This window comes from Rhinolophus sinicus, chromosome 12, assembly GCF_057876585.1.
Source record: "Rhinolophus sinicus isolate RSI-liver-muscle chromosome 12, RSI-T2T, whole genome shotgun sequence".
NCBI lineage: Eukaryota > Metazoa > Chordata > Mammalia > Chiroptera > Rhinolophidae > Rhinolophus > Rhinolophus sinicus.
In genome coordinates, this window is record NC_142512.1 from 6997052 (window position 1) to 7014531 (window position 17480).

General features: G+C 43.2%; 1 protein-coding gene across 7 annotated transcripts in view; it reads right to left on the reverse strand.

Annotated features, from left to right (window-relative positions):
• CENPV (centromere protein V) overlaps positions 1–15565 on the reverse strand; it is a 31846-nt gene extending 16281 nt beyond the window's left edge. Inside the window, exons 1-5 of one of the 7 annotated variants that reach the window (XM_019757382.3) lie at positions 15024–15500; positions 11294–11392; positions 9936–10005; positions 6639–6753; positions 4965–5360 (exon numbers count right to left, since the gene is read on the reverse strand). In XM_019757382.3, the coding sequence (XP_019612941.2) occupies positions 5236–5360; positions 6639–6753; positions 9936–10005; positions 11294–11392; positions 15024–15415 (801 nt within the window). In that variant the 5' untranslated portion in view covers positions 15416–15500 and the 3' untranslated portion in view covers positions 4965–5235. Of the gene's footprint in view, positions 1–4964; positions 5361–6638; positions 6754–9895; positions 10006–11293; positions 11393–15023 lie in introns of those variants that run through there. The other 6 variants (XR_012492261.2, XR_012492262.2, XM_074320241.2 and 3 more) reach the window with 6 other exon arrangements.
• Positions 15566–17480: the final 1915 nt, after the last annotated feature.

Here is a 17480-nt window from a genome sequence, read left to right on the forward strand (position 1 = left end):
GTGTGGTATGGTGTCAGGTGGTTGCTGGGCTTATGGTGATCACGTCTTTAGGTATATAAATGTTGAATAAGTATGGAGTACCCTTGAAACTAATATAATATTGTATATTAGCTATATTTTTAATTAAAAAGATCTTTAAAAGGAAAAAAAAATCATTAAAATGCACATATCCCTTGACTCTGCAATTAATTCCATGGGCATGCATTTATCCTCAGGAAACAAAAACTGAAAAAATGCATAGATGCATAGACAGATGTTTGATGGGTAGCACTGATCAGAGGGAAAACATAATCAACAGACTAGAGCAATGATCTCCTGATTTTGACTTTTCAATGATACATTTGTTCTAAGTGCTAATATGTACATTAGAAAGCATACAGAAAAAAATTTGAAAAGTATAAATAGAAATTCTGACATTTTCTTCCCACAAATCAATAGATCACCTTGAGCATTTCTTGGAGGATGCACACCCTGCCCTGGAGACCACCAGACTAGTCAATCAGTGGTGAAAAGCATGGAGGTTAGCTGGTACGAACAGAACATGTGAAGTCAGTGAATTCTATGAAAAGGGAAGCTGTCAAACCTTATGGAAAGACAGGCAGACCAGGATGGCAGAACTACTACAACTACAAAAATGTTTATGTTCTTGGGCCCACAAGAGGTTAGGGAACAAAAGCATAGCTCTAGTTTGATCAGAGTGTGAAGGTCATCCTCGAGCTTTTCATCAGCCACAAAAGCAAGCACTGGCCTTTGTGCCACGTACTTTAAAGAAGTGAAGGTTGATTTCAAAAAAGGATCCTCAAATCCCAGGCCTTGGATTTCCACTAAGTATAGCTAATTAAATCTGACTTTGGAAGTTCTGGCTGGCTTTAGAACTGTTTCCTTCTTTTATGAATTCAGAAGATATTAAACAAAGTTGTAGCAAATACCCCCTCAAATTCCTCAACAGGACACGTACAGGAATGAGTGTGAGCAGCTTCCTGGCTGAGACCCCAGAAGGAGAAGTGGTGCCACGTGGAAACTCCAGCTGGTTTGCTCTCCAGTCCAGGGCTCACTCCGAGGGTGCTCAGTGCTGCTGACAGTGTCTGACATTCCCAGTCTCAAAAGAGAGCCTCCTGGTTGATACCAAACCCTTGCTTCCTCTGAAACAAGTGGGAAAATACCAACTTCTAAGATGATGACTAAGAAGGCTCAAGCTAGGACAGTTTCCACTCAGGGGCCCTTAATAGTTTGACTTCTGCTAGTGACCTCACTGCCAGGGGATACTTTCAATAGGCTGGTTCAGAAAGTCGCTGGAAATCCAACACCTGGTCAGAGGAAGGTTTAACACACCATGCACAACGGCATTCCTTTCCACCAGCAACAACCAAATGCAAAGTGTAAAAAAAGATCCAATTCACAAGAAAAACAAGATAGCCAGGAATCCAGGAATAAACTCTACACAAATTGTGCCAGTTATACAGCCTCTATATGGAGAACAGCATGAAAGTTGACTGAAGAGCATAAAAAACAAACCAAATTGATGAGATGTGCCACTTTCGTAGATAAAGCTCAATACTGTAAAGGCTATTCTCCCCAAGTTAATTTATAAATTCAATACACTCTCAATCAATATCCAAACATGATTTTATATCTTAGTTGCTATTCTAATTCTAAGTCATTTGGAAGACAAAATGAACAAAAAAATGAGGGGGGACTGACCCTGTATTTTTTTTAAAGCACATCATAAAGATTTAGAGATTTAAAACGGTGTGGTACTTGTGGAACTATAGGAAATAGATTAACAACACAAATGAAGAGCCCACAACTCCATTTAGTAAACGCAGCATTTTAAATCAGTAAGGAATGGAGAGATTAGTCAATAGAAGTGTCCATGCAAGGGCTATTTTGAGAGCGGGAGCCTAAAATCCTGCTTCATACCACTGACAAAAATAAAAATTAAAAACCACCTGGAAAAAAATTTAGGTAAAGGGCTATATAAAAAAAGCAAAACAGGCCTGCCCAGTGGCTCAGGAGGTTGGAGCGCCATGCTGCTAACACCAAGGTCACCGGTTGGATTCTCATATGGGCCAGAGAGCTGCGCCCTCTACAGCTGAGATTGTGAACAACGGCTCTCCCTGGAGCTGGGCTGCCATGTGCTGCTGAGGACTACCACGTGCTGCCATGAATGGCCATGGGGGCCAGCCTGCGAGAGCTGCCATGAGCAGCGGACTGACAATCAGTGAGGGACTGCCATGGGGGGGCGGGGCAGAGAGCAAGGCTCATAACACCAGCATGGGCCAGGGAGCTGTGTCCTACACAACTAGACTGAGAAACAACGGCTTGAACTGAGGGGCCGGGGGAGGCGGAAGAGAGGAGGGAAAAAAAAGCAAAACAATAAAACTATGAAAGTAGTAAAAGAAAATATAGGTAAATGTTTATAAACTTGACAAAAAAAGGTATTCTCAAACACGACATAAATTACAAAAAGCCAGAAAACACAAGTGAAAACATCATAAAGGGGGGAAAAAAGACTGATAAATCTGAACCCATCAAAATCTAAAACCCCAATAAACAAAGTTAGAACAATTGAGACTGAAAAAGAATATTTGTAAAATTTATAACAGGATTTACATCCTAAACATAAGGAGCCCCAAAAATTATTTTAATAGTATCTAAAACACTTTTTTACTAATATTTTTAAATTGGCAGGTGAACAAATAGCCCCCCCCCCAAAAAAAAAAAAAATGGGCAAAGGACATGATCAAGCACTGACAGGATAGGAAATAAAAATGGCCAAAAACATAAAAAGATGCTCAATCTCACAGGAAATCAGGAAAACAGACATTTTTAAAAAATGAAACTTTGCCCAACAGATTGGTCACAATTAAAAAAGATTGATAACATCAAGTGTTGGTGAGGGCACTCTGGTATATACAGGGTTGACAGACATTTTAGAGGCTGGTATACACTTTCTGAGGGCAACTTAGCAGTATTTTTAATATTTAAAATATGCAGTGTTGGTAGCACCAAGGTTGTCGGTTTGATCCCTGCATGGACCACTGTGAGCTGTGCCTCCTTTAAAAAAAATTAATAATAAGTTGGTCTGAAGGGTGTGGGTTATTGTTAAGCTAGAAAAAAAATTAATAATAATAATAATAATAATAATAAAATAGGCATATCTCCAACCCAGCAATTCCACTTCTATATCCTCAAAGAACACATGTGTATAAAGAAGCATGTAAAAGGATATTCATTGTCAACACTCATTGTAAAGCCAACACTGGAAACCCTAATTTCCATGAAGAAAAATGATGGTTAAATGAACTGTACCCATACTACTATGCGATTCTATGTACCAGCTAATAATGATGATGTGTATATTGATATGAAAACATCAAGAAATTATTAAACAAAAATGAAAGTTGCTGAACAAAAGGTATTATAAAATACGATGCTATTTATGTTTTTAAAAGACACACAAAACTATGTAGTTTTTACAAAATACTGCAACTGGCAAGGTAGGTATATCAGAGGGGACATTCACTGTATCAGAATATATTCATGTTTTACCTGTATAACTTTTTACCAGCCCCTTCCAACCTTAAAGTCTGGACATGGCTGTAAGCCAACAGGCTGTCAACGACTTGGAAGAGGCGTTGACCACACAAACACAAGTATATCTATACAGTAAGTAGTCCCCCCTTATCTGCAGGGGATACGTTCCAAGACTCCAGTAGATGCCTGAAACCACAGACCCTACACACACTGTTTTTCCCATACATACATACATACATACCTATGATAAAATTTAATTTATACATTAGGCACAGTAAGAGATTAAAATAGAATAATTTTAACAATATGCTGTAATACAATTTATGGAAATGTGGTCCCTTTCTAAAAATATCTTACTGTACTGTACTCACCCTTCCTCTTGTGAGCTGAGATGCTATAACGCCTACATAAGATGAAGTGAGGTGGAATTTTCCATTTAATTTTTTTCCATTTAATTTTTTTTAGACTGTGGTTGAATGCGGGTAACTGAAACCACAGAAAACAAAACCATGGATAAAGGGAACAACTGAATTTCCTCTCCTTTCTTTTTTTCCTTATCCAGTCTATTTCCAAAATTATTTCATGATTGATTTTCCTAAAGCAAAGAACATTAAGCATTTGCCACTATGTATATGCTCAGTATTTGGTAATGAAAGGAATGCTTTAGGAAAGTTAATCTGATTGTAATAGGCAGCAATGTGACACACCGAGGCAGGACAGGGGAACCAGTCAAGACCGCTTTTCCTTATCCTGTTCTCAGCTTACAGGCTTCCCAACGCATGTAAAATAAAGGTCAAATTCCTGAGCCTAATATCCAAGACCATCCCGAGTCCGGCTGCAACGTAGTCCTCTGATCTCTTCCATTACTTCTTCCCATGACAAGTCTCCAATTCAGTCTAGCATTAGCATGTGCTCACAGCTCTGTTCACAATTACTGCTCCCTTCTATCTTCCTAAATCTTGCTTCCTTTAAAAATATACTCAAATTTGTTGTTTAATGGGTATAGAGGTTAAATTTTGCAAGACAAAGCATTCTGGAAATTGGTTGCACAATGCGAGTGTACTTAACACTGCAAAGCAGTACACATAAAAATTAAGATAGTAAATGCTGTTATTTGTATTTTACCACAATAAAAAAAAAAAATTAGAAGCTGATTTACCTTAAAGAAAAAAAATCACACCCTCCCCGCCTTCCATGACCAGCCAGCCCTCTCTCCTCTGAATTCCTAGAGCTCATATTATCTTTACAACTCATGTGGCTTGTAATCATTCACATCCTTACATTTCTAATAACTTTTCATCTGTCTTATCTCTCTCTCCCAATTTGGTTGAAGCATCTTAACAACGTTCAGTAAATATCTACTCTTAATTGGCTGGCCTCAGAAGCAAAATCAAAGTGAGAAGAAAATGATGAACCATAGTAACCACTTTCATATTAAAAATATTTATTTTTCTAAAAGATCACACAAAAGTTGGGAAGAGAAAGATGTCAACTAGCTTACATCAAAATCTGGGCTGAGGAAGGACAAAGAGCTGCCTAAAGAAACTGGTAGCTGGAGCAAACTGCAGAGGTTGAGATGGCCACTGGCCAACGGCACCAGTGGCCGGGGTCAGCCACATTCACGAGCACCGCCGAGGTGCAGAGGGGCAGCACAGCTGCCGGCCCCCGTCATTTCTCCTTTTCAGGAGAAGCAGGAGCTCACTCTTTAGACATGTTCTTGATGGTCTTGTGCTCCTTCATGGCCTTCTCCCAATCGCTGCCATTGAACTCCTCAATGACTACACTCCGCACGGTGCCCTCATCCAGGCAATGTGGGGCAATTCCTAGAGGGAAGTGGCACAGAGAAAGGAGGGTCCCAGATGTGAGTGAGACCAGGTGCTTTACTGACTCTTGGAAAAACCCACAGCAGCAAGCACCACGATACTGCATGTCAGGCTTTCCGCATCATACACTACAGCTTACAATGTCAGCCTCCCGGCTCACTTCCCATCGCTCAGATGGGGATCAGGCTTCCTGAACCAGGGATGGCAAAGGCTGGACATCAATCCATCAATACCAAGCTGAGAGTAAAAAGAGTACAAAGATCAAGCCTACAGAAATCTCTGACTGGCAGCCTGCAGAACTCAGGCCTTTTCCAGAGCTTAGACGGTAACTGTCTAAGCACTAAACACCTCTCCATCTATACAGGATTTTATACTTTCCAAAAGCCTTTCCTGTGCCTCAAGGTAGGCAAAAAGGAGTCTCCATGTGACACATGAGGAAGAGGGGCTGCTAAGGAAATGGGGTGGCAAGGGCGAGGATGATGTCATGCCCTCCCCACACAGCTGCCCCACCGCAGCTCTGTAGGCTGCATCTACACAGGAAGCAAGATTACTCAGGAACAGTAATTGGTAAAATTTTCCATATGGTGATGGGAAGAGAACTGACTCTGGGTGGTGAACACACAATGTGAGATATAGATGATGTATTACAGAATTGTACACCTGAAACCTATGTAACTTTACTAACCATTGTCACCCCAATAAACTTTAATTTAAAAAAAAAATTACACAGGAACGTACTCGATACTACTTTCCACTCAACTCGCACTGTAGCTGGTGTCATTCTGAACAACTGTCTAAGGTTGTTTTTTCCCCTCAGGTCCAAGTAGGACCTGAAGAGGAACTTAGGGGTTCTCCTGTTTGTGTTTTGAACAAACTAAAATGTTAAAAATGGCATCATCAATGCTCCTCATCCTTGCTCCTTTATCACCTTAATCACCATCGTTGCTAAAATTCCCTCGCCCACCCCACAGGCCCATCACCTCCCCCTCCTCTCTCTACCCGTCAGTGTCGGCCCCAGCGACACACAGGTCTGGCAGCACCAGTAAATGAGAATCAGGATCTGACTGGTATCTGAATAGGCAGAGCCAGTCTTAGATCCCATCACTTCAAAGAGCTCTGCTGAAGAGCTGTTTTTCTAAAATGTGCATGTGGAAAGGTCTCACCAAGCAGTAGGCAAGCCAAGTACGCCAGTGCCCACCTTTCCCACCGGCATGTACCCAAAGCAACCACAGGCGTCACCACGTCCCTCCTGAGCTTGTGGTCATGCCCTTCACTTACCGAAGCCTCCAGGGTTGGAGCGAGGGGTGTAAAAGCTCTGCACGCCGCATCTCTTACAGAAGGTGTGCTGCGCCTTGTGCGTGTTGAACGTATATGTGGTTATGCTCTCGGCTCCCTGAAGGAAAGCAAATAGATTTCTCTTTTACAAAGAGATTTTTTTCTTGTCATTTTTAAAAATATCTTTTAAAAGGCTCAATGGGTCGGGAAGCCCTTCTGTAGGGCTCTCAGGATCATGAAGATATACCAATCTCGCAGAGACTAGAGACTTCTCTGGGACAGGGACCCACCTACACTGCCGGGACACACGTCAGTCCGGAGCATGACAGCTCATGCCTTCTCCTAGGTCAGCTGCACACACAGCAACTCAGCCTCACATGTTCCCTGGTCCACGGCAAGACAGCATGCCTTGTCGATGTCAGGGAGTGAAAACGCCTGCTTCCCAGGCCTCAAAGGGGGACAGCTCATGCTAGGGACTGGTTCTCCATGTCCCCAAACAGGAATGCTCAAGGTCTTAAGAAAACTGTTGACTGTATTTTAATTCATCTAGAAAGGACAAACTGAAAAAAGAATATTTACCAGATATCATAGGCAAAGGACTACTTTCCTTAATGGATAGTAACAAATGGGAAAGTGTGTAAAGGACATGAACAAGTGGTGAAAAGGAAAAGCAAATCGCTCTTTAACTTGTGAAATAATGTTCACACTCATGAATTGCAATGAGATATTTTTCACTATCAGGTTAACACAGTATTGATCAGTACGTGGAGAAACACGCACCCTTATATATGTTGTGAGAATCTAGATTGGTAAAATTTGGCAACATTTACCAAAATGTTAAATGTACATATCCTTTAACACAGCAACTGCACTTCTAGACATCTATCCTACAATTAATATTCCATATGCATCCAATGACATATGTATATAGCACTGTTGGTAAAGGCTAAAGATTGGAAAAATGGAAAATGTCCATCGGTAGGAGACTAGTTAAAGCAATCATGGAACTGCTTTGGAATACTATGCAACTTGTGAAAAGAATGAGGCAGTCCTATTTACAAATACTAATATGGAACAATCTCCAAGGTCACAAAGTTAAGTGAAAAAGCAAAGTATAAAACAATTTGTATAGTACAGTACCGTTTCTATTCCATTTCTATTTTTTAAAAAGGAAATATATTTATATGTGCGTGCGTGCGTGTGTGAAGCGTTGGGTGGAGGTTTCTTACCACCATTAGGCCTTTTTATACTTCTTCCCTAGCTACCAGAAAACCACCCACTCAGGAGAGAAAAGCCGTCAGAGCTCCAGCCTTGTATAAAAATAGTTCCCTGAGGGGGCCTCTTCTTTTTTTTTTAAACTTTTTCAATTTATTTTTTAAGTGTGTTTTTCAGGAGCCATCAACTCCTGACAACTCCTCAAGGAGTTGTTTCAATGTAGTTGTGGAGGGCGCAGCTCACAGTGGCCCATGTGGGGATCGAACCAGTAACCCTGGTGTTATGAGCATCACACTCTAACCAACTGAGCTACCCAGCCACCCGAGGGGCCTCTTCTCAGCCCACATCCACTTCACCACAGAGAAGTAGCAAAGAACAATTGCCAAATGATCCCAAACCATCAAGTTATCTGATTATATACTTTCCCCCAAAACATTACCAAGAGGAACTGGGAGCTGCCTCACACCCTACTTTACCTCATTCATTACTAGAGGTCACCCAGTAACATTCAGACCCTATTCCCTCATTATCCTGTGCATCCACTAAAACATATGGCCTGTCATCATCAAAGTGCTATGTACTCAATCTCTCTGGTCATTTCTTCTATCTTCACACCCAATCAGAAATCACCAACGACCACCATGTTGACAAATCTAATGGTCACTTCTCTTGACCATTAGATTCGTAACTTGCTCTTCTTAACCTGACCTCTCAGTACCATGCGTTCCATTTTGAAACATGTGTCTCTGAGGACATCACACTCTCCTGTTTTTTCCTCCTTCCCCACTGGCCATCCTTCTCAGGGCTCTCTATAAATGCTGGCGAGCTCCAGGGATCTGTCCTCCGCCCTCTCCATTCTTTGGCTACACCCTCTACCCAGTTGACCGCACATGGTGTCACAGCTCTAAGCATCAATATGCCAACAACTACCTGATCAGCGGCTCCAGCTCTGCTCTCGCTCTACAACTCCCCCTTACGAGATCCAGCTGCCCACTTCCTCTCTCTAGCTAAATGTCCAAAAGACATATTCAACTGAACTTTTTCAAAACAGAACTTAGATGCCAGCACCCTCACCTGCTTCATTTACTCAGTCTTTTCTCCCAGACACCCACTGAGTGCCTACTCAAAGCCAAGCCTACAAGGCCAGGAGCTGGTCAGACATGACAAAAGGTGGTACTTGGAGACCCTCATGATCTAGTAAAGGTGACAGACATGGAAACAGATCATTACACCAAAGCACAGAGAGGTCTGTCAGACCACAATGGGGGCAACCAAGGGAGGAATGAAAGCCTTTCTAAAAAAAAGTTTCTATTGTTTGACCAGAGATTTTATTTCTAAGAAAATTGATCCTAAAGAAATAATTTCTAAGTTGTCAAAGATTTATACACAGGGAGGTTCATCACAGTATTGTTTATAACTGGGAAAAAATTGCACTCAATCTCAAAGTTCAAATATAGAAAATTGCTTATGGTAGATTCATATAATATAATATGCTGCGAATACAGAAAAACAGTGTAAATAAACTAGGAAATGGTGTGGGGGAGGAAGAGATTAGACAACGAAGGGAAGGCTTTTCACTGTTTATATGCACTTTAGTATCTTTCAAATTTTGTACCAAGCACAAAAAATTACCCAGAATAATACAGTGTAAAATTTTTGAATCACATATTTTCATTGGGAAATACTAAAGTCGGCTATAAAACAGAAAGAAAGGTAAAATCCTACTTTAATACAAACATACAATATATATTTAGCTGTATTTACCTGTGTAGAAAATAATGTACAAGGATAGACACCAAAATATTAACAGTGGTTACCTTTGGTTGATAAGATTTGAGGGATCTTATTTGTTTTTTGATTCTCTGTATTTGAAAATGTTTCCACCGTAATATCAAATATGCATCCAAAATACAGAGGAATAAATAATATAACCTTTTAAAAATAAACATGAAACCTGGGTGATGAGGAAATTAAAGCTCAGAGAGGCCCTGCTGTGCTCCCTGCCCCCTTGCACTCTACAGGGGTGCTGTAAGTCAGGGACTCACCAGCAGGTTCTGCATCTTCAACCCTGCTCTTGGCACTAACCTTCAGGAGCTTGAATCGAGAAGCCGGAACAATGAAGTGTCTATTCTGCTTCTTCTTGCAAATGCTGCAGCTACAGAAAGAAAGAGCAAGTCCCAGATTGTGAACAGCCATCTGCACCCTCTGAGTGCCCATAGGGCCCAACCTGGTATGTTCTGAGAGCCAGCTGATCCCACAGGTGAAGCTCCTCATCCAGGGAAGGGGGAGCTCAGGCAGATGGGCAGACTATCTGGGGTCTCTGCCCACAGGTCCCACAGCCAGCAGTCGAGGGCATGCATCCCTTGGAAAACCAGGACCAATAAAACCACGTTTCTGCTGCCCACCCCCCAGTTCATTACGGAAAAGAACCATTGCATTCTAGAGACACCTAGAAAACAATTGTCAGACATAGCTACGATCTTATGCCTATGGGATGTCCACACCAAAAATGGATAAGGAAAATTAAGTTTCCCTCTTTCCTCATCTGCACATCACAGAAAGCCTAGCTCCAAGTAAAACAGGTCCTCAGAATTACCATCTTTGAAATTAAATCTAAGTCCCCCCTTTTCAATTCATCTTTTAAAAAATTCTAATTTAGTATAAAATCCTCTAAATGAGAGGGTTCTCTGATCCTCTACTGTAGGATCCCTGGTGTTTCTCCCATGTGAACCCCACTATTAGTAGCCTGGTGAGTTCGCCATCTGAGTAATCCCGTGGTCTATTTCCCATGTTATATAACTCAGCTATCACCTAGGGGCAAAAGATCCAGAAGTCAGAGCCTGTAGTCCTGGTTATATCACAATGCCAGGAAAGGTGGAAAAAGCAGGCCCTCCACAGATCCTGGCAGTACCACCTGCCTCGCCTGCAAGAACAGAGCGAAAGGACCTGGAGGGTGGTGAGATTCCAGGTGCAAGTAGGCTCCACTCACTTACCCTGCACCTGCCCCTACACTCTCAAGACTCTACCCAAGGCTTTTCATTCAGTACCCAGCCTGCCTGCCCCACCTCCAGCTAACCACTCCCCCAATCCACCCGCAGAATTAGTCCGAGGGGTGACTGCCATGCACTCGCCACAGGACCCTGCTCTGCGTTACCTCGGGCTGTGCTCTAGTAGTGGTTTCTCTCTCTCCCTCTCAGACACTCAGACACACACAGAGACACACACAGAGACACACACACACAGCAGACTTATTTTTAACCTCCATCTTTAAAAAAAATTATTATTGAAAACTTCCAGCACACCCAAAAGGAAAAAGAACGTAACAATAAACCCGTATGTACACATCACCTGACTCCAACAATTCTCAGCTGTACAGATAACGCTGAAGCACTGTTTTAATTCATAAGGCCTTTTAAACCAACTTGGGGAGAGAAAACACTCACTTGCAGTCAAAAATGTGTAAGTCTGCTGAGGCCCAAACTTCAAAGCGAACTGCTCCACAGTGGCAGCCTCCTGTGTGTTTCACCAGGCCCTGGTATTCGCTACATGAAACAGAAAATCAGAAAAAGATTTCTGAATAGTCATGGAGGACCTTATTGCACAGCTTGCATTTTCTCTCTTCTCTTGCTGAAAGAAGCAGGAAGCAGGACGGACAAAACTCTTCTCTACGTGACAACCAGATGCCTCTGTGCTTTTAAGAAGGTACTGTCAATTTTATAAAAGAAAGGATTCAGTGCCTTCTTTGTCCATGAGTGCTCCGTTTTCCATTTCTTATATGTTGTTAAATAGTAAAAGAAAGCATTCCAAAAATTTGAGAAAGGGGGAGTAAGGGTGGGGATGGGAATCCTAATCCCACCACTCAAACATTTTTATTTATATTTACTAAAAATTTTTACAAACCAAACATTAAACAAGATACAGGAGACATGGTTCCTGGCCTTAACGACCTTAAGCAGCCATCAAACAAATTACCCAAATAATATTTAAATGATTGTGACAACGGGGGTATAGGCTGCCATGAAAAAGAAGAGGGGACCCAATTGAGTCTGGGGGTTCAGAAAAGCCTTCTGAGAAAGTAACAACAGCTCTTATAATTCTGTTATATTCCCCTCTAGTATTTTTCATATACGTGACTTTTTACAGAGCTATACATACATATTACATACAACTTTAATCCTTTTAAAACTTATTGAAGATAAACCAGGCCCTTAATTGAACATTAAGATTTGATAAATATCATCAAATTGCTTTCCAAAACGGTTAAATACTTATCAATAATGAAGGAGAAAACATTTCAGTTAACTTCTCAAGCAATAATTATAAGAAAAATAGCTTGCTTCAGTTTTAATTTGCATTTATTTGGTTATTAAAACTAAACAGGCGTGTCATGCAGGGTGTCAGGTGGGGTCTCAGCTACCGCTCCCCACATAAGAACGCAGGACCTGGTGAGGCCAAAAAGAACACCCACGGAGCCATAGGTAGGGGAGTCATACTACTATATTCTTGCTGGCGGCTGGGTTGGAGACACAGGAAGCAGGAGCCACACTGTTCGCACCCCCCCCCACCCCCCACTCCCCCCCCCCCCCCGTCCATTTGTCTCTGCCAACCCACCTCACTTGCTAGCTACAATCTGCCGTGCTAACTGCAATCCGCTCTTGCTAGCTCAGCCACCATCTTCTTGCCAGCCCCCCATTTTCTTGCTAGCGTAGCCACAGCAGTTATATTAGTGGCCAATGGCTCACTGGTTACAGCTGACGGCCAATTAGCCACAGCTGATGGCCATCCAATCACAGTTGATGGCCATTTACTACCTGAGCCAGCACCTGTCTACATGAGGCCAAGAGCCTGGAAACTGCACTCCTGGCTCTGTCCCACAAGGAGGATGGGTAAAAAAAGGTATAGGGGAATAAGAGGTACAAACTTACAGTTATAAAATAAGTCATAGAGACTTATTAAGGTACTGCACAGGGAATATAGTCAATAATGATAACTTTGTATGGTGACAGAGGGTTATCACTGGACTTATCATGGTGATCACATCCTAAGGAATATAAATGTCGAAGTCACTATGTTGTACACCTGAAACTAATATAATATTTGTCATGCGGGGTGACAGGCAGGGTCTCTGCTCCCACTCCCCACACAAGAACGCAGGATATGGTGAGGCCAAAAAGGAACACCCACGGAGCCATAGGTAGGGGAGTCATACCACTATATTCTCTCTGGCGGCACTATACTCTCACTGGAGGCTGCATCCACACTGTCCGCAAACCGCCATCCACGCTTGCCAGCCCAGCCGCCATCTTCTTGCTAGCCCCCATTCTTTTTCTCTTCCTCTGCTAGCGTAGCCACAGCAGTTATATTAGTGGCCAATGGCTCACTGGTTACAGCTGACGGCCAAGTAGCCACAGTTGATGGCCATTTACTACCTGAGCCAGCACCTGTCTACGTGAGGCCGAGAGCCTGGAAACTGCTTTCTGGGGCTCAGTCCCCACAACATTGTATGTCAACTATCATTTTTTTAATTTACTTAAAGACAACGTTTTACAATTTTTTTACAAGTTGAATCAGTTAATTTGATGTATTTAATTATTTTCTGAATATACAATTAATGCTTGCTGTAAAAAATTCAAACGTTACAGCATTTGATAAAGTTAAAAATCAAAATCTCCTATAATCCTAACACCCAAAGGAATCCAGTAAACTATTTGCTATATATTCCTCCAGACATTTTTCCATACGATAATATTTTAACAGTGCTGAATTATACATACCTTCTGCATATAAGTTAATTTGATGAGTTCTGGTTTCTTAATAAATGTATGTATGTACTCACACCAATCTGATAGGCTAAAAAAAAAATCTCATCTTTTTATGTCAACATTTTAAAATCTTTTTCTAAACTTTATGTCAACATTTTAAAATCTTTTTCTAAACCATTTATCAGTTTTGAAGTAAAATTTTACTTCAAATTTGAGTTTTACGTTTCGGAGGATCTTTATATCCCTTACACTTAGCAGTAACTGGCACACAGGTGCTCAAAAAAATGTTTGATGAATATAAAAAAACGTTCAGCCTATAGTCCAAGATGATACATCAAAAACTGAAGCACAAAGAAAACCAAATATTCCTTCTCTGAGAAGGTTCACCCTAAGAGAATTTCTTCTGGAACAAAGATAAAGGAACACTTTTGTTCAAGAAAAGAAGTAATCCTCAGGTTGTTAGGCAATCGTTAGGTTGTTCTTGTTTTTTTCTAGGGTTTTGATTGCTCTTTTTAATTCATAAAATAATCGACAATGATATTATTGGGGCGCTAAAATACTTCTTTGTAGCACAACTGTTCTACAGAGCAGGGATCTAGACGCTATCACATTTTGGGAAAACAAAGCAGCTCTTGCCAGAGATAACACTAACAGCCCATTTCTAACAACACAACACGGACGCTCTGTAATCCTCTGGTCATTGAAGGAGCTGGGGGTTCTTTTCCTGCAGCATCAAAGCTGGGGAAGCGCAGAGGAGAGTGTGCCGCCCGGGAGCATCAGGGGTGAACAGAAAGCCCTCCCCACGTTGGGTATCCGCGCCGAGCTCCTGAATCCCAGCACGTCTCTGTGCGCGCTCCTCTCCGGGATGCAAACCCCCTCCTCCCCACCAGCCCGCTCCGTCACAGCGAGCGCCTGGAATAACGGGATTTCGCCTCCCAGTGGGTTCAAAACTCGTAAAGATTTTCTCATCCCCTTACCTTTCCCTCCTACCCTCTCTCCAAAAACACATGCTCAAATATAAAAAGCGACTTAGATATGAGGAAAGTCGTGGGATTTATCTTCTTTTCATTGGGAAAGGCCCCGGCACCCTTTGCGCGCCAAGACAAGAGAACGTCCCGTGCATGCTGGCTGTCCCCGGGAGAGACCCTTCGTGCCCCAGGACGCCGTGTGTGCCTCCACAAGCTCCAGGGCGGCGCCCCCAACCTCCCTGGGGAGAAGCCCCCACTCCAGCCCAGGAAGCACACCCCTAAAGGCAGTTAGAAACGAGCCTGGCACCACCGGGGGTAAGCGCGGCGGTCACACTACGGGTAAGACGCAGAACAGAAAATCTGCCCCAAACCGCAAGCAGGCAGACGCGCGGCGGGCGGGCGGGCCAGCCCGACTCCTGCGCGCCCGGCCAGACCGCACTCACAAGGTGTCCAACAGGAGCTTGGCGGCGCCCTCGAAGGTGAGCCTCTGCCGCTTCTGGAACGTCTCCCAGCGCTCCCGCTGGTCGCCCAAATCCAGCGTCGCCACCGAGGACGTCGGGGTTGCCGGGGTCGGGGGAGGCGGCGGCGGGAGCAGCGCCAGCTCCGGCGGCGGCTCCCCTGGGCCCACCTCCTGGGCCCGCGGCGACAACTGCCTCGGCCGCTGCTTCGCCGACGACTGCCTAGCTGCCTCCCCGCTCCCACCCCGGGCCTGGGCCGTGGGGCGCCGTGCGCGGCTGGAGCCGGGGGCCGAGGCGGCGGCCGCGGGGGCCCTAGAGGCCCGGGGGCGCTCCTGCCCGCGAGGCTCGGAGGACGCGGTCTTCCGCGTCTGCCGCATGGCTCCCGCAGCCTGGCGCGCAGGCCTAGCCGCCCGCGCGCCCCCGCCGCCTCGCGCCCCCGCCCCGCTCCGCGCGCGCCCCTAACCGCCAACCAACCTGCACGCCCAGGGGGCGCTGCGCATGCCCGCTCCCGGGCCCCGGCCCACCGCCGCAGAAAACCCGCTCGCCCCCCGCCTCCCGGCCTGCACCTGCCAGCTGCATCCTGCAAGCCAAGCCGGACAGCGCCTCGGCTCCCGACGCCAAGAGCCGGTTTGCAATTGCAGAGGCACCTCCGTCCCCTCTGAAGCCAGAGGGCTTCTTCCTACCTTCCTGACCTAGGTGGTCTTGGATCAGCCCTGAATTCACAGTCACATCCCAGCGGACAGCTTGGGGTAACTTCACCTTCAAGGTGAGGGCTACTACTTGTCTTGCAGGAACCAGCGTGCGCCTGAAGTGAGCTAATACTACTATGTGTAAATGGCCTGGCACCTGCTGCCTACTGGACAAAGAGCATCCGAAATTACAATTCTTAAACTTGGTCTTTCCAACTTTATAAAACAATGTATGTAATGTATATAGATATATTTTAAAAATTACAAAACAGTATCCTGAGGATATCCAGTCAACAGGTTTTATAAAAGTAATAAATGAATGAACCCCAAACTAAATTACGTAATTATAGTTCACCTAATTATAATCACAAGAACCACTGATGAACATAGATATTTTCTACATTTATTAGTTGCTCTATTTTATTCATATCTTCAAAGAAATAACATTTTCTTTTACTCATTTTTCTACTTTTTTAATTTTTATTTTTATAATTTTTATATTAGTTTCAGGTGTACAAAACAACATAATGATTAGACATTACACCCATCACAAAGTGATAACCCCCCCAAATCTACTATCCCTCTGACATTTTAGATATCTGTTACAATACCATTGGACTATATTTCCTATGCTGTACTCCATATTCCATGACTATATATTTAATTATAGTTGACATTCAATATTATTCTACTTGAGCTTCAGGTGTAGAGCACAGTGGTCAGGCATCTACAGTCTATGAACTGATCCCCCTGCCCATCTGGCACCGTACATGAACTTTACAACATTGTTGATTATATTCCCCATACTGTATTTCACATCCCCATGACTATTTTGTGAGTACCAATTTGTACTTTCTAATCCCTTCATATTCTCCCTCATTCCCCAAAGCCCCTCCCTGTTTTCTACTTCTTTAATTTCAACTTTCTTCTTTATTCTGTTTTTGTTTATCTTTTCATTAGTTTGTTTATTGGATTAAATACATAATTCATTTATTTTCAGTATTTTGGGTAGTAATAAAAGTATTAATGACTATAAATTTTCCTCTGAGTCTAGCTTTAGCTGTATCTATTAGGGTTTTATATGAAGTGTTCTCTTAAAATTTTCCAGATCATCTGTACTTTCAGTTTTTGCCAAAGTGGCTGTACATTTTATACTCCACCAGCAATGTATGAGAGTTGCAGTTGCTCCACACCCTTACAACACTTGGCATTGTCAGTCTTTCTGATAGATGTGCAATGATATCTCTTTGATGTACAGTGATGTGGGGCACTTTTTCATGTGCTTGTTGACCATTTGGATATCTTCTTCTGTGAAGTGCCTGTTCACACTCAGAGTTAGCCCATTTTGTAAATTGAGTTGTTTTATGTATAGTTCTTTATGTCTGGATACAAGTTATTTGCCAGACATATCTATTTAGAATATATTCTTCCAGTCATGGCTTTGCTTTTTGTTACCAGCACATGGGTTCTTGCCCCTCTCAAGATAGAAATCAAGAGAGTGGGTGAAACAATTTTGCAGAGAGAAAGGTTTATTAAAGTGAAAGCTTGATGCCCCAAGGAAACACACTCTGGAGAATGGATGTGGCTTCCCAAGCTTTACAGGTACAGCAGTTTTATAGGCTTTGGAATTGGGGGCCACCCTTTCCTCTTTCCCTTCTCCCTCCCCAAAGTATGTGGAGACAGGTCCTACACTGTGCCTGCGCAGTATACCTGCATGCTACTTTATGTAACTTCATGCTACTTCATGCATCTC